This window comes from Balaenoptera musculus, chromosome 11 (genome assembly GCF_009873245.2).
Source record: "Balaenoptera musculus isolate JJ_BM4_2016_0621 chromosome 11, mBalMus1.pri.v3, whole genome shotgun sequence".
Taxonomy (NCBI): Eukaryota; Metazoa; Chordata; class Mammalia; order Artiodactyla; family Balaenopteridae; genus Balaenoptera; species Balaenoptera musculus.
This window is the reverse complement of record NC_045795.1, coordinates 19,678,060-19,696,066: the sequence shown is the minus strand read 5'-3', so window position 1 is coordinate 19,696,066 and position 18,007 is coordinate 19,678,060. Positions and strand designations below refer to the sequence as shown.

Here is an 18,007-nt window from a genome sequence, read left to right as displayed (position 1 = left end):
GAGGAGAGCAGTAATGTCAAATTACTTTATTTCTGTATATCTCTTCACCTGTAAAGTATGTATGGTTTTATAATTAGTGCATTCTATTTGATGGATAAAAGCCAGATATATCTTCAAAGGGCACATTCTAGTTAGTAGAAAAGACCATTACTCCACACTAAGATTTTTACATATGTTTTCTCATTTTCTCCTTGCAATAACATCGGTGACTTAGGTCTTATTATACTCATTTTATTGACAAGAAAAATTGGAGCTCAGAGAGAACTTGGGTGAACCCTGGGGTTAGCCTGCCTCCAGAGACAATGCTTTTCTATTCTACCATGTATTGAGCATGAAAGAAGTTGGTACAGACAGGTGGTACCTACAGTCAAGAAGTTTGTAGCTTATTAAAGAGATGAAACATTCGGGGAGATAATTATAATACACTGAGCCCCTGAGTATGTTAATTCCCATGAATAATTGGAAGTTTTGTCAGAAATAGAGTCACAGATGTAGAAAACAAGCTTATAGTTACCAAGAGGGAAAGGGGGGGAGGGATGAATTGGGAGATTGGGATTGACATATAAACACTACTATATATAAAATAGATAACTAATAAGAACCTACTGTATAGCACAGGGAACTCTATTCAATATTCTGTACTGACCTATATGGGAAAAGAATCTAAAAAAGAGTGGCTATATGTATATGTATAACTGATTCACTTTGTTGTATAGCAGAAACTAACACAGCATTGTAAATCAACTATACTCCAATAAAAATTTATTTTAAAAAATCAAAAAAATAAAATAAAACCCAAGCTTTGAAAACAAAAAATAAATAAATAAAATAGAAGTGCAACAACAAAAAATAGTTGGAAGTTTTGTGGTTCACAAGGCAAGATCCCTCTGGTTGAGCTGGTTGATCTGCTCAGAAAATGCTTCAAGAAACAGTTGGCTTTTGCATCAAATGATAGTCATGGATCAAACCCATTGAATAAAATAAGAATCCATGAATCTATGCTGACAGTCCTGAAAATAAATAAAAACAAATAAATAAAAGGATTCAAGAAAGCTCTTACAGTAGAAAACAATGATTGAGTTCAAAGAGTACCATTTTGCCACAATCATAATAATAATTGATTTGGGCAAAAATTATCAGCAGATGCTAAAACTTCTGGGTTAAAGAAACAAGATATTTGCATAGCCCCGAAGTACCTCCTTACTAACCACTTACCAGTTGCAAAGGCAAAAATAGAAACTTTCCAGGGGAGAAACTGTCCAACAACACCTTAACCAAGTAATCAAAGTTAACATCACTAGTAACAGGACCAAGTGATTTCTTGTGCCTTCTGATGCAGTACCTTCAGAAGGACAACAATATCACTTATGTGATGTCACTCCCAAAAATGCATAGCCTAAGCCTAATTATGAGACAACATCAGACAAACCCAAACTAAGGAACGTTCTATAGAACAACTGGTCTGTACTCTGTGAAAATGTCCAAGTCACAAAAGACAAAGAAAGGACAAGGAACCATCCCAGTTTAAAGGAGACTAAAGGCATATTTCAAGAGAGGCAGTGCATGATCCTGGGTTGGCTCTTAGCATGTGGGTGGGGGTGGAGGGACAGTATACCAAACATTATTGGGACCATTTGTAAAATTTGAATAAGGTCTGTACATTAGATAATAGTATCGTATTGATGTTAAATTTCCTATGTTGATAATTGTACTGCAATTATGTAAGTGAATGACCACGTCTTTAGGATATACACATTGACGCATCATATCTGCAAATTGCTCAATGGGGAGGAACAAATATATATATAAATATGTATATGCAAGTTGCTCTCAAATGATTCAGGAAGTAGTAATGGGTATGTGTGTATGGGGGGAGACGACAGAGTAAAATGTGACAGATTTCAACAAATGGTGAATCTGGATGAAAGATGTATGAGAGCTTTTTGTTCTTTTCTTGAAACTTTTCTGTAAGCTTCCAATTACTTCAAAAAAACAAAAACAAAACCATAATTGGTTTTTGAACTGGGCTTCCAAAGTACCCATGGTTTTAGTTTTTATCAGCCAGTATTTAAAGTAGTTCTGCTTTTTAATTACCTAAAAATTGCTATGTTCACAAAGATGCTAGTTTCTGGCTTCCCTTGATTTCATCTGTTCAGATCACATCCATTCTTCCGGATGTAGCCAACGTTTTATCTTCTCTATGAAACTTCCTGGCTGTACCTGTCTCATTTATCTCCCTCTCCATTGAGAGAACTCTATTATTTTAAATTGTATTAAGCACTTACCACATACCAGGTATTGAGTATACTAACTCATTTGCACCTCAAAAATCCTCTGAAGTGTTAGTCCTTTTATACAAATGAGGAAACTGGGATTCACAGAGGTTAAGTAACCTGCATAAGTTCAAACAGCTGTAAACTGTAGCCCCCAAATGGAGCCCAGATTTGTCTGACTTGGGAGTCCACATTCTAATCATCTCAGCTTTACTGCTTTCCTTGGAGCACTGAGAAATAGACATCACTTAAAATTTCACTGTGTGTTATTTCTTACATATTTCTTACATCGGAAATGATCTCCCAACGGCTTTATGTACAGTCATATTTTCTTCTCCCATTAAATTATTAAAACTGTTTATAGCAGAGATCAGTCTTTGGTTCTTTTTGGATCTTGGGCACCATATAGCATCCTGCCAATGATGAGCCGATAATATGTACTTAATAATTGTGTTGATTGAGGTGTCTTAGAAAATATGGAAAGAAAACCATTGATATCAGTTTCCAGAGATTCTGAAAATGAGTTCCTTTTCTTCCATGTTAGTTGAACCTCAGTCTTCGTTATCGCAATCTTTGTATTTCTCAAGCACCTTACTTTTTATAAAGCACTTCCTCATTTTCTGTATGTTTTTAAGCAGAAGTCTTACCGTCTATAGGGCTGGTGGGAAGTCAGGTTAGAAGATGTCCAAGTAGCCTCACGATTGTAAGATGGAAGGATGCTTTGATCTCAGTTGAACCTTACAATGCTTGTCTATTAAAATGGGGAGGAATTAACTACTCTCATTCTCTAGATACCAAATTTGAGCTTCAGCAAGTTTAGTATGTGCCCAAGAGGCCAGTAAGAACACCTGAGCTTGGTTCTTCCATCTCTCACTGAGGAGTGAGTCTATGTTGCTTTGTAAGTTTTTTCATCCGTTCACATCACTTGTCTCAGTCAATGTAATATCTCACGCATGTATTTATTGTTTGGTTAGCAAACAAAGCTGACAACTGAGAAGCAAATATTAGCCTTGCCTTGATTTATTTTAAGGCAGTACACTCCAAAAAAAAAAAAAAAGCCCGTGACTTAAATATATCCACTCTTTTTAAGATTAGTCAACTGTTCTGTAATAGGTACCTTGCAACCATATAATAAGCAGACACCTATTTTTAGGATTCATCTTAAATAATCATTTAGCATAGCAGGCTATTTACATCTGACCCACATGCCTCTTTCAGACAACTGAATTGTACTTCTACCCTTGACCAAGATGTGGAGGTGCATAAACAGGATGGCACTGTTAGGAGAGGAGAGCGGAGGAACACAAAGCAGACAGGAAGAAATGACTCAGAAAGTACAGTGGGGCCAGTGTGCTGCAGCTTACGTGGTATTGATGGGGAAAAGGATCAAATCACGAAATATTCAACTCTCAGGTGGTTGCTTGTTGATCGAGCTTTTCCTTTTCAGGTCCTGATTCCTTGGCACTTCCTCTTGCAGAAGGAATGATGACTTTTTCTGGAAATTGATAGTGATTTTCCGAGAGCTCTATTGATGTAAAACTCATATATCGTAAAATTAATTCATCTTAAATGTACAGTTTGAGTTTTAGTAAATGTATACAGTTGTGCAACAATCACCACAACACAGTTTTAGAACACTTCCAGCCCCACCCCCAAAAGTTCTCTCATGGTCCTTTGCCTGCTCCCATCCCTGGCACCAGGCCAACATTTGGGTTGACTGTAGAATTGTCTACTTTTGCCAGCATTGTCACTCCAACAACCTGCCAATTGCCCTAGTGGCCATTGCCTTATCTCAGAGGGTTGGTCTCAGTCTAACGTGGAGATGGCGTAGCTTTGTAGCTATGCAACTATTGATTTCTAAGTCAACATTTTCGCTCCACGACAAATGCTTTGGTGAGAACTGAGATGTCCTTACTAACTTCATTCAGAAATCACAGATGTCTGTTCTATTTTCTGTCCATAGTGGGGGTCTTCCAGAATTACCTGTTTGCGTTCTATATTAGAGAATTTGGTTAAATGAAAAAAAGGAAAACACCATAAAAACCTTGCTCTTCCAGGATTAAGACAGTGATGTCAGCTGTTGTGTTGTTGTTTTTTAAATTTCATAATGTTTGATGTCCTGCAAATCCAGCATGTACAAATGCTAATCTACTCCCCCGTCTCCCATAGAGAGGCCCAGGTGTCATCCTGACAAGGGTCCACTTTGCTTTTGACCATATCTTAAAATCAGAAATAAAAGGCATATATAATGTAGACTGTATGGATTCCCTTTTATTATCCAAGGTAGCACATGGAATGTGGGGTAGACGTAAGTACCCTCTTAAAGGTGGTTGAAGAAAAAAGCTAATTTATAAACCCCTCAACATACCTCTAAAAAAAGAATATGGTAGGGACTTCCTTGGTGGCGCAGTGGTTAAGAATCCGCCTGCCAATGCAGGGGACACAGGTTCGATCCCCGGTCCGGGAAGATCCCACATGCCGCGGAGCAACTAAGCCCATGTGCCACAACTACTGAGCCTGTGTGCCGCAACTACTGAAGCCCACACGCCTAGAGCCCATGCTCTGCAACAAGGGAAGCCACTGCAGTGAGAAGCCCGTGCACCGCAGTGAAGAGTAGCCCCTGCTCTCGACAGGTAGAGAAAGCCCACGAACAGCAACAAAAACCCAACGTAGCCAAAAATAAATAAATTAATTAATTAATTTTTTCAAAAAAGAATATGATAGAAAAAGCAGGATACAAAATTTAGCATGCATTGTGCTCAAAATTCTTATGTTTTATGCGGAAAGGGAAGAGTTGAAGAAAATTACGTGCACCAAAATTCTGCTGGTGGTTATTGTTGGGTGCTAGAAAACAATATGGTTCTTCCCTCCCCCTCCCTGCCCTGACTTCTTTCTGCTTCTCTGTATTTTCCTAATACAGCAGAGTGCTTTTATGCTTGGAAAAAACTAAAAATAACCTAATGATTCCTATTTGCTTTCATAAGTCTTAGTATATTTAACTCTAACGATCAATATTAACATTCCTTCTAGCTGACTGGTTGCTTTGTCCAGTTACCATATCAGTTAATCAATGCCTCTAACACTTCTACTGTGAACTCGTCAGTTTGGAGATTCATGCCCAAGAAGTGATGAAAGGAGGCTGGCCTTTCTTACCTAACCTTGGGGTTCCCCGAGAGGAATTGTTCACATTTGGGGAGAGAAGCTTGCTAACTCAGGCTAATCAAATTTACAAGAAAGTTTAAGCCAGAATACCAGTTTATAAAAATGTAATGGGAAATGGACCTGTCACCTAGACTGAACTTTGAAAGCATTTTTCTTCCATTTTTACTACTTCTACTGGTAACACTCTCAGGAGCTGCATTGTAGGGTCTGGTTCACAGCCCTGCAGTGTGACGGGTGCCCTTCATTGCTGTCTTCCAAGCAACCCTCCAAGGTTGACTTCTATCATTCATTTGTTTATTCTTAAGAATCAGGTTATCTCTGTGTTCTCCAGGTCACTGGCTATTTCCCCCCTCTGAACTGCACTCATATTGTACCTTTTATTTCTGATCTAAACAAGGCATGAGACCTGGTGGGATGAAGGGGGACCTCTTGACCCTTGATCTTTTTTTAATCTGCCTCAGCCCCCTCCCCAGACCCTGCCATCTCCAACCAGGCTCAGTGCTGTTTCCAAACTGCCTGCTGATTTGATAAGCTACCTTCTAATTTAAACAAACTAGGAACTTCCGGTCGGCTGGTGGCTCATGGTACCCACCAAGGCCTGGTGTACTTGTATCACCGTGTCATATCAGAACACATGAAATCCTATACTCATTTTTATTTCGAAAGACTCCAGTATGTGTTCAGTTGGATCTTAGCACTGCATAGCCAGGGAGAAGGCAGCGGTTTTCACTGTATGAAGAGCCGAGAAGAGAAACAACTGTGACTTTCTGGCTTCTGTGCTAAGAGACTCGGCTCAGAATGGTAGGGTTTGTTCAACTCTTAGTCAAGGTGCTGGGGATTCTTTCCAGAAAGACTCCGTTCTTCCCAGGGACTGTGGGAATGGCAGGGCAGGGGTGGCCACCCGGTGTTACAGCCTGGGCCTCCTGGGACAAAACAAAGTAAGGAACAAAGCACAGCAGCTTTATCGTTTGCCTAAGATTTGAGACCTTTCTGGGATTTAATGCGCAAAAATGAATGTTAGTTCTGCTGGCATTTTCAGAAAGACCAGGTGAGAAGTCAATAACTTAGGGACTGGAAACAGTTTTCAAAGAGCCAGGAGTTTCAAGTAGCAGCAGCCAAAGAAGGATTTGTGGTTTTATGTGGAATTTCGTGCTTATTAGATATGGTATTTGATGAACCTTGACAATACGTATTGGGTATAGTGCGTCCTACCAGGAGTACGGTACCATCTCTAAAAATCCTTCAGATGAAAATAAAGAAGTTGGTACATAGCTCAGAGCTCATAATGGGAACTTCACTGGGGAATCTGAATTATTCTAGTGTAATCAGAATTTATGAAACCTAATACATTATTTCTTAGGAATTATATTTCTCCTCTTCAGGACTTACAAATATAAACTATATAAATATAGCCGTTACCCATCAAAGCTATCTTATATGTTCTTGTATGTGAGCTCTCTCTCCTCTCCAGTCCCAACTCTAGACAACTCCAAATGTCTGCAGTTTCAAAAAAGAATTTTGCATCATATCAGTCATACATAAATCCATTTCCTTTATAAAAACTCAAACAATATAGAAAAAATTAAAATGTTTCTGACTACTACTCAATCCCACCTCTTCATAGACTGTGTATACTTTCAGAACTTTTCTATTCATGTACATAATTTTATATTTTGTTTTCAACATTCCTGGTATCATACTCTATTTTGTTCTGCAATTTGTCCTCGGCCGGGCGGGTGGTGGGGGTGGATCTTTCTATGTGGGCATATTGTTTTTTTTGTTGTTGTTGTTGTTGTTGTTTTTAAAACTTTGGGTTTATTTATTTATTTATTTTTATGGCTGTGTTGGGTCTTCGTTTCTGTGTGAGGGCTTTCTCTAGTTGCAGCAAGTGGGGGCCATTCTTCATCGCGGTGCGCGGGCCTCTCATTATCGTGGCCTCTCTTGTTGCGGAGCACAGGCTCCAGACGCGCAGGCTCAGTAATTGTGGCTCACGGGCCCAGTTGCTCCGCGGCATATGGGATCCTCCCAGACCAGGGCTCGAACCCGTATCCCCTGCACCGGCAGGCAGATTCTCAACCACTGCGCCACCAGGGAAGCCCGGCATATTGTTTTTAACTGCTATGGTTATGCCATAGTGTATTAACCATTCCTGTAATGATTAACATTTACATCATTTCCGTTTTTCCGCTATTACATTAACTGTCGTGAATATCCCTGTATATAACTTTTTGTGAACTTGAGTATTTCTCCACAGGAGATAGCAAAGAGTAGATGTGACATATTACAGGATGTTTTACATTTTAAATAGTAGATACTACCTAGTTGTCTTCCAAACTTTCGGTACCACTTTATACCCCTACCAGCAGTGATACTGCAATTCTACTTCAGTCCTTTCTTTAGGTAAAGGTTCAAAGAAGCATCTGCTACTAAAATGCAAATAGCAAGGAACCAGTTTGAAGTCCTTAAAGCCTGAAAATGAGTAATGTAGCTTTAAGGGCAGTTTTGCTGGAAGAAAGCAGGTCTGTGAGATTCTAGGAAGCCAGGGAGCAGCTTGAAGACTTAGGGCTCCAAGAGGTGGGAGTGGTGTCGTCAAGAAGATGATAACAGAGTTGCAGGATAACTAGCCACTGGGGAATGGCTGAGGCCATTGGAAGAGTAGTAGCAAAGAACTGTCACCCCTACTTCAGAGTTAGGGGTGTGGGCGGGGAGGTGCTTTGCATACTCTTACCCTTCAACCCACCTGCTCTTCCCTCTCCCAACCTACTCCTTTTCTCCAAGAGCCTGACCTTGTGCAGAGGCCCTCAAACTTATTTTATGACTCTCCTTAGGCAGTGAGCCAGCCTCTAGGGGAATTGATGGCAGGATAGAGATCTCAGCCTAAGCCAGCTATCAGTCGAATTCTTTTCTGATAGATAATGGTCATTTCTAAGACCAGACAGGCAAAACCACTTACCCCCCTTCCTGTTCCCAGCGGGCATCCATTCAACACGTAAATGTAATGAAAAGCGTCTGAGGATTTTATCCATCCCGAAGCAATTTACAAACTCAGAATCCAGGACAAACATTTGTTTTGTTCTCAAGAAGCTTTCTTACCTATTACTGAAAAAGGGGGAGAAGGAAAATTATTTCACTCTCCAGTTCTAATGTTTAATTCATCTAACATTTAAACTTTGCAAAGAGAGGCTTATTTAAGACTTTTTAAAAGTTGGACATTTGAGAAATTGTAGCAGATGATTGTAACTGAAGTTTGAACATTTTCAACCAATTCAGCATCATCCTTTTTTTCTTTTCTAGGCTGAGCATCAGAACCATCTGGGGTCCTTTTCAAAATCCCAATACTCAGGTCCATACTAGTTAAGTCAGAATGCCTGGGAGTATGTGAAACTACTGATCCAGTGGATAAGAGAAAAAAATCTTTTTGGTTTAAAAGCATAACCTCTAGGAAGTACAAGACAATAACGCAGTTAAAATAGTTCAGATACTTTAAGTCTTTTCCCTGTGACCAAAGAACGCCATGATGCAACAGACCTGTTGAACAATAATTTACAAAATGAGATACAATACTAATTAAATTTGCCAAATTGAGCCTTTGAGGTGAGTTTTAGGTTATAAAATTATTGAGCACAGAAAGAACATGTTTTCCTGATATTTATTAAATTTTCTGGATCTTTTTCTTGATATTTATTACGTTTTCTTGATACTTGCTACGTTTGCATGTGATACAAAGAGAGCACAGGCATGCTTTATGAACCTAAGAAGGTGTTTTTAATGAGAACTAGACAGACTGCTTAGTAAGCAACAAAGAACACTTAAGAGAACCTCATTAAGGATTTATGTGAATCATGGTTATTTTTGAAACTTGGGGGTGGGGGGGAAGTAACCAGAAGGAGTCTTATTTGCACTGCATTTTGTCCTGCCATTCGTGCACTAGATATTAATGTTATTGCACATGCATACTTCTACGTCATTACTTTTAAAATTCTAGAGAATGTTCCAAAGCTTAAGCCTCCCTGTCCCCATCCCTAGCTGGATTGGGTGGGATTCCTGTCCTACCCAGATCAAAGACCAACCTGTTGCTCATTGCAAAGCCTCTTGCCAAGTGAGTCAGCGCCTGTACCCTGCGAGAGTGCATGCTTGCTTCCTCAGAGCTGCTTTCTCCTGGGGTGGGTGGGGAGGAGGGGATTTAGAAACCTGCAGCCTCATGGGGAAGGGGGCTGTTTGTTCTCTCTCTGGGGAAGTAACTCACTCAGACCTCCTCCCTTGGCTGAGCTGCTTCCAATAGCTTTGAGTAGGGCCCAGTGAAGTTGGCTTTTCCATTACATCTAGATGGACTACAAGAGTGTCTTGCTGCTGTTTTTTAGCTTTGCTTGCTTGCTTGCTTGTTTGCTGGGTTTTTAAAGGGCGACTATTGACGCTATTAGTGTCTGCCCAGTTTGGAAGTCTTTAGTCTGGACAGCGGCTGTGTCCCCTTTCTCCTGCTAGCCCATCCCCCTCTCTGGACTGAGGTTACCTGCTAAGACAATGGTATGTGCTTTGACTTTTCCTGATCTAAAGGGAATAGAATTACCTAACTGTTCTAGGGCAGTCCTTTGGGGGAACTAACCTTGGGCTTCTGTCCAGCTGAAGTTGTATTTTGACAACGCGTCTTGGTCAGTGGTGATGAGTCTTTATAAAAGGTGAGCTAGCGACTGAAATGGGGTGTGTGCCTTCTGCTGTATTTTCCCCTTTACCTTTCTTGCCTCTTCTCTTGCCTTCTTATCATAACCTAGATTATCACTACTTCTGTGAGCGCTCTCTGTGCTCTTCTTTTTTCTCACTGCCACAAGAGCGGCACGATCTTATCTTTCAAAATATACTTAAGGGTAGAAAAAGGGAGAACAAGTTTAAGTAAGTTCATCTCTCAAGAAACCTAGTGTTTTTAGCCTTGTGACTTCTAAGTGTAGAATTCCACCCTAAGACTGGACTGTGTTTTGAACGTCATGCAGAACCTATCTGAAACTTGACTTGGCCTATTTGTGTGCTTTTGCTGTTGCTATTGTTGTCCTAAATGGAGGGAAACATTCCAAAGTTTTTGCATATTTTGAAGGTATGGTTGAACCTTGTTTAAAAAAATAATCCCTGAAGGAACCCTAAAGTAACTGATAATGGTGTGTAATTTATATTTATTTACATCTTCATGTGTTTCTTCAGGTTCACCTGAGAGCTGAACCCTTTGGCTTAAAAAGAACATGTCGTAGGAAAGAAATCTTACAGGCATCTAATGGCCTCATGACTCACCTTTCCTCATGTCACCTCCTATTATCGTTGACAAGCTTAGCGCGTTTTCTGTTTGAACCCGCCTGTAATTTGCCTTAATCTTTCTGTTGTCTTATAGGACTGCCAGCCAGACTCCCAGAAATCATGTTGGTAGGATCCCAGTCCTTCTCGCCTGGAGGGCCCAATGGGATCATCAGGAGCCAGTCCTTTGCGGGGTTCAGTGGCCTTCAGGAGAGGCGATCCAGGCAAGTTGTGTGTGGTTCTCTCCTGGGACGCAGCTTGAGAGGGATGTGAGCCTTGGTGCTCTGAAGAGGGTCCGCGTGCATGTGGCCTTGTCAAAACACACACCTGTGTTATTTTCATCTCTTTCATGAAAAAGATGTAATGTTCCCCAAATTTCTATCATTTAGAATTCCTCCTTCAAAGAAGATTTAGGACAAGCTAGCAATACACATGTATAGCTCTCCCTACCCCCACCCCATTTCTTTCAGATCTTTTGATGCCTATTGCCAGAGTGCCTCCAAATGTTCGAACCCATTTATCCTCTAACCAGTAACAACAGATTTACCTTTATCCACACATCTGTTGATCCTGAGCATTTTCTAAAAACCTTTTCCAGTCTTTTATGTCATCCCTAACGAGGTTAAATGTGCTTTCATAAGTTTACTTGTGTTTTGTATTTATTTTGGGAATAACCAGTGCATTCACATCCATTGCCTATTTTGGGGGTGGATGTTTACATATTTTCTTACAGAACAATAAAGGCTTTTTATATATATCCATTGTAACACCATGTATTGTAGTCTTTTTCCCCCTAATTTGAATTGCTACCTTTTTTTTTTTAACCTTTTGACCCCCTTCACCCATTTCTTCTATCCCGCCCACACTCCCTGCCTCTGACAGTCACCAATATCTATGAGCTTGGCTTTTTGTTGTTTTTCTTTTAGATTCCATGTATGAGAGATTGTACAGTATTTGTCTTTGTCTGACTTACTTCACTTAAATATGATGCCCTCGAGTTCTTTCCATGTTGTCACAAATGGCAAGATTTCATTCTTTTTTATGGCTGAGTAATATTCCTATATACAATGGAATATTATTCAGCCATACATATATATATATAATATATATATATCACAATTTCTTTATTCATCCATTCATTGGACACTTAAGTTGTTTCCATAAATCTTGGCTATGGTAAATAGTGCTACAATGAACATGGGGGTGCAGAAATCTTTTTGAGTTCATGTTTTCATTGTCTTTGGATAAATACTCAGAAGTGAAATTGCCAGATCATATGGTAGTTCTATTTTTAATTTTTTGAAGAACTTCTGTACTGTCTTCCATAGGGGCTGCACCAATTTACATTCCAAGCAACAGTGCACAAAGGTTCCCTTTTCTCCACATACCTGCCAACACATGTTATTTCTTGTCTTTTTGATAATAGCCATTCTAACAGGGGTGAGGTGATATCCCATTGTGGTTTTGATTTGCACTTCCATGATGATTAATGCTGTTGAGCATCTTTTCACGTACCCTTTGGCCATTTGTATGTCTTCTTTGGATATGTGTCTGTTCAGATCTTCTGCCCATTTTTTAACTGGGTTGTTTGGTTTTTGTTATTGAGTTGTATGAGTTCTTTATATATTTTGGATATTAACTCCATATCAGATATGATTTGCAAATATTTCCTCCCATTTAGTAGGTTGCCTTTTTATTTTGTTGATGGTTTACTTTGCTTTGCAGAAGCTTTTTATTTTTTAGTTTGATGTAGTCTTACTTGTATAATTTTGCTTTTGTTGCTTTTGCTTTCAGTATCATATTCAAAAAAATCATAGCCAAGACCTGTGTCAAGGAGTTTACTACCTATGTTTTCTTTTAGGAGTTTTATGGTTTCAAGTCTTACATTCAAGTCTTTAATCCATTTTGAGTTAATTTTTTATATGGTGTAAGAGAGGGTCTAGTTTTATTCTTTTGCATGTAGCTGTCCAGTTTTTCCAGCACCATTTATTGAAGAGACTGTCTTCTCCCCATTGCATATTATTGGCTGCTTTGTCGTAAATTAACTGACCATATATGAGTGGGTTTATTTCTGGGCTCTCTATTCATTGATCTATGTGTCTGTTTTTATGCCAATACCATACTGTTTTAATTACTATAGCTTTGTAATAGAGTTTGAAATCACCCCACACCCCTTTTTGTTTTTTTTGTGGTTTTTTTTTTTTTATTTTATTTTATTTTATTTTATTTTTTTTTTTTTGAACTTTTTTTTTTTTTTATTCACACACACACACACACTGTATTTTATTTTTACAAGACATAAATAGACTGACACCAAGCATTGTACATGGATGACCACAACAAAAGCAACAATGATTGCAATTACCAAACATGAAACACACTCATACTATGTCATAATATTGACATTCAGTCCAGTAATCCTCCACTGTAACAGCTCCTTTACTTTGCAGTGAAAATTGATTTGTATATTCTTTGCCTCTGAGTCCTCCCACACCCCTTTTTGAAGCACATTCCGTTGTATCCAGATTTGGGAGATTATTTTTGGTATGAAGTTACGTAATCGATAAAGACTGACTCTGCAGACTGACTCTGGGGAGCAGATGTCTTTCAGACACAAGCTTGGGAATGTTAGTCTTCAGTTTCCCTAGTATCTCCCCTCATCTAAAATAGGACTTAGAGGAACTCAAGAAAGAGAACACAGGTAGTGAAATAGGTAACATGGAATAAAGTTCATCAGTTTTTCTGACATGATAAAGATCTTACATTCTTAGGGGTCTTATGTGCTTTGACCTGTATTGTCCCCTTTGGTGCACACGGTAATGGCAGAGGAAAGTAAGAATTAACCTGGAAGGTGCGCAGCAGACACCTACCAGACTCAGAAGTCACGGCTTTCCACTCAGCAGCTGGGTCAGTGAGTAGTCCGGCCTCTGAGCTTCCTAATCAAAGCAGTAGTTTGGGTTTAAGTTACCAGGTGTCCATCTTACCACTGTAGGCTGCCTCCCTACCACTAATAGGAATGTTGAGTTTCATGTTATACCTAAACAAAATTTACTCCATAAAAATAAAGCTTAAGGGAATTCCCTGGCTGTCCAGTGGTTAGGACTCAGTGCTTTCACTGCTGGGACCCCAGTTCGATCCCTGATCGGGGAACTAAGATCCCACAAGCCTCTGGGTGCAGCCAAAAAATAAATAAATAAATAAGTAAACTTTTAAAAAGTCTATTCATCCAGCTATGTGTGCTTTTCTTTACTTTAACACTACAGACATACCTCAGAGATAACTGCAGGTTTGGTTCTAGGCCACTGCAATAAAACAAATATCATAATAAAGCAAGTCACATGAATTTTTTGGTTTCCCAGTGCATATAAAGGTTATGTTTACACTATACTTTAGTCTATTAAGTGTACAATAGCATTATGTCTAAAAAAAATAGTACATACCTTAGTTAAATACTTTATTGCTAAAAAATGCTAACCATCATCTGACATACAGAGTTGCCACAAATCTTCAATTTGTGAAAAAACACAATATCTTTGAAGTGCAATAAAATAAGATGAGTTTGTATACAGCATTAGCCCTTTGTCATGCTTATGGCCCTTTATTTAAAAACTATTCATTCACATCCCAGTCAAATTTAATAGACGCTTAGGTCTGATGTCACATAGTGCATATATTTTTTTAGCTGAATTACATTCTTCTGCCTGTTCATTATTTCCACCTAGAAGTGTTTGTTCTTGGCTTCCCATGAGGTTTCAGTGATGTGACATGCTTTCACTCGGAGTGTACATTACCTGAATCCAGGCTTTGACTCTGGGTAGCCACTGCCCAGCAGAGCTTCCAGACTTCAGCAGTTAACTCTAATACCACAAAACTAAATGAAGGATGGCTCAGATCTATTAATATACAAGGGAACGTTACCTTCCCCAAAAGACACTAACACAAACACAAGATGATTAAAAGGCATTTCTTTGGTCAGATCGTTTTGGATGCCCAAGACTCAAACAATTTCGGCTTTTCTTTTCTCTTTCCATAGATGTAACTCCTTCATTGAAAATCCCTCTGCTCTCAAGAAGCCTCAGGCCAAACTGAAGAAAATGCACAATTTAGGACACAAGAACAGCAGCCCTCCCAAAGAGCCTCAGCCTAAAAGGGTGGAAGAGGTCTACAGGGCTTTGAAAAATGGACTTGAGTAAGAACAGCAAACCTAATAATGCACTGAAACCTTTTCCCTTTCTAAAATGCTCTGGCGGGTCAGAAAAGCTAGTCTTATGAGATAATTTTAGAATGTCTATTTCTGTAGTAGGTGTTTTATTATTGCACCATAATTTAGGAAGCCTTAAATGAGTCCCAAAGATATGAACTTGATCGGGTTTCCATAGCATAACCAAACATTGAAGGAGACCTGAAATAGTAATATGTTTATGTTTAACTCTGTGTAATATTGTATTTTACTTAAACACTGGTAGACAGGCATATCTGTTTTAGAGATTGCTGAAGAAGCGTTCTAAAACCTCCTGAGTATATTATAGCAATGACTTGTCCAGAATAAAACTTCCCTAGTATGTGGTGAGATGCATACTGTCAGTGTCCTACGGAACTAGATAGAATTCTGAGAGCCCAGATCCAGGACTGACTCCATGGTTCTTGCCATTCCCTCCACATTGGTTTTTCTTTCCTGCGAAGCCAGCCTCATAGGGATTCTCCTTTTTGACTATCTGGATAGTATCAGATTCAACTGCTAGAGCTTTCAAAATGTGGAGAGTTTAGGAAAATGCAGAGCCTCTTCCCTGCCAGCTCTGTGCTCCACAGAGCAAGGTTCAGGTTCTTAATGCCCCCCCTTTAGAAGGGAAAGGTCAGCATCAGCATCAGATTCTACCTGACAGTCACAGAGTTCACGATCACGTCTCTCTTATCTTTGCAGTGAGTATCTGGAGGTTCACCAGACAGAGCTGGACAAGTTGACAGCTCAGTTAAAAGATATGAGAAGAAACTCTCGCCTGGTAGGTACCATCTAATCCTTAGAGTGTTAACACAGTGGGTTTTTTTGTTTGTTTGTTTGTTTTGGCTAACTTCTCTTACTGGATAGACATGGGGATGAGGAAGGAAGTTCAAGAAAAGTAGATCCAAGGGGCAAAGTGCCATGTGCTTCCTGATGTTTATTTTAATGCTTAATGCTTAATATGTTCCAGTATTTTCCAAGCATGTTTATGTAGACAAACTTTGTAATCAGGAAGAAATACTTTAAAAAAACCAACTCCCTATACTCCTCTTCCCAAGTAATATAAGGAAATGAAAAGTTGGGGTTTTCCTACCATATTGTTAGTACAGCATTTGGAACCCAGAACTTTCCTTTATCTCCAATTTTTAAAAATTGTAATAGGTCAGTGATACCTGAGAGGAAAAGGAGGCTCAAGAGGTCATTGGTAGAAGAAATCGGAGGAGTCCTTGAGCCAGTTCAACTACACACTGTATTGTTGGAGATGCTTGCAAGTTTCCTTTACTCTAATGAATTGTGAGGACTTGTCTGCTTGAAGAGGTGTTTCTAATGATTTTAAATGATTTTGTTAAGTTCTAAATGATATTATGCCTTAAAGTTTCAAGGCATCAGAAAGCCCAGGAAAAGTTTACATATACGAGGTACACATATACATGAATAGCTGTTATCTTCTTTTTTAAAAGATGTTATCCTTTTCAAAGGCTTAGAGGTTAAAGCCTTCATAGAAGTTAAAAGTTTTATATTCTAATAATATTAGAAGATAAATTGCTCCCATTTATGTGGAACTCTCTGTGGAGTGGCCTTCAGAGCTTTTGAATGTCCCTGGCAGCCCTCAATGGCAACAAATGTTCCTCCTTGGAGAACAATGGCGTATGGATGGAGGAGCTTCCAGCAGGAGCTCATGTTCCATAAAAACCCTCCTGATGGGGGATGTGGGCTTAGTGTACTGATTATACTGTGATATTGTGAGCACACAGGAATAAACTTGCTTTAAAAACAATTTGTGAAAAGCTTTCACCACTCTCAAGGGCTCTTCTTAAATGCCAATTTTTATGTGTTTAAACAGGAAGGCAAGTCTTATTTTAACACATATAATCACTGCTACTTTTTATGTTAACAACATTTAAAAAAATTTATGTGGACGTGAATTTATGTGTCCCTCACTATGTAAGAGAGGAGAGCCCAAAGCAAGTGAACATCTTAAGGTTCCCAGAAGGCAGAGAGGACTGGGTAGAATTCTGGAGACACAGAGTATAAATAAATATTAGCTCTTAAAAGTATTCTTACTATTATTTAAAATAACCCAGATTTACTCTTTTAAAGCAAATATCAAAAAGTCCAACAGACATTATGGGGCTAATCATTATTTCATTGACGATGCAGAAATGCAGACAAAATCCTTCGATTCATATCAGTAACGGTTTTGAGGAAGATGTGTTTTAATCCAGATACTCCTTTTTTTTTTAATTTTAGGGTGTGCTGTATGACCTAGACAAGGTAAGTTATTGTTCTGTGTTGGGGAGTTACTGGGAAATAAAATCCTTCATCCTTGAGGAGAAGTCAGTGATCCTTGCTTAGGTACAGTAAGATCCTAGAGAAATGATGATTTTTCTAATCCTAGAAAAGTTTGTGCTTTTATCTAATGAGGATGATGAATAAATACTATGATCTTCAGACCCAATAATGTGTTTAAGGTCACTTTTGTAAAAAAAGTCACCTGGTTGCAGGGTTTCTCAGTGCGCTGGTTAAGCTTAAGAATTTCCCAAGGGTTTGAAGGTCCTTACCTGTGTTCTCTCTAAATGGGAACTATCATATTTCATCAAATGGAAGACCTCCTTGATTGGAAAACACATCATTATCTTATTTGCCGCTAAGAAAAAGAGTGATTACAGCTACACTGTGACACAGTTCTTTCTTTTCACTTAAAATATGTATTTTATACTTAGTGACAAAACTCTCTTAGTCCTATTTTAAATGTAGATATATTTTTTTAAGTTATATATGATGCTGTCTCTTTCCACACCTTTCTGTGTATACAAGACCTTTAATACTGAATCATATTCAATGCAATCCCTATCAAACTACCAATGGCATTTTTCACAGAACTAGAACAAAAAATTTCACAATTTGTATGGAAACACAAAAGACCCCGAATAGCCAAAGCAATCTTGAGAAAGAAAAACGGAGCTGGAGGAATCAGGCTCCTGGACTTCAGACTATACCACAAAGCTACAGTAATCAAGACAGTATGGTACTGGCACAAAAACAGAAATATAGATCAATGGAACAGGATAGAAAG

The 18,007-nt window shown here is 38.9% G+C and overlaps 1 protein-coding gene across 3 annotated transcripts in view; it reads left to right on the top strand.

The window, feature by feature from the left end:
- RIPOR2 (RHO family interacting cell polarization regulator 2) overlaps nucleotides 1–18,007 on the top strand; it is a 110,885-nt gene that overhangs the window by 44,995 nt on the left and 47,883 nt on the right. For all 3 annotated transcript variants that reach the window (XM_036869854.1, XM_036869856.1, XM_036869855.1), the window contains exons 2-5: nucleotides 10,810–10,936; nucleotides 14,746–14,901; nucleotides 15,634–15,712; nucleotides 17,182–17,205. In XM_036869854.1, the coding sequence (XP_036725749.1) occupies nucleotides 10,810–10,936; nucleotides 14,746–14,901; nucleotides 15,634–15,712; nucleotides 17,182–17,205 (386 nt within the window). The remainder of the gene's footprint in view (nucleotides 1–10,809; nucleotides 10,937–14,745; nucleotides 14,902–15,633; nucleotides 15,713–17,181; nucleotides 17,206–18,007) is intronic.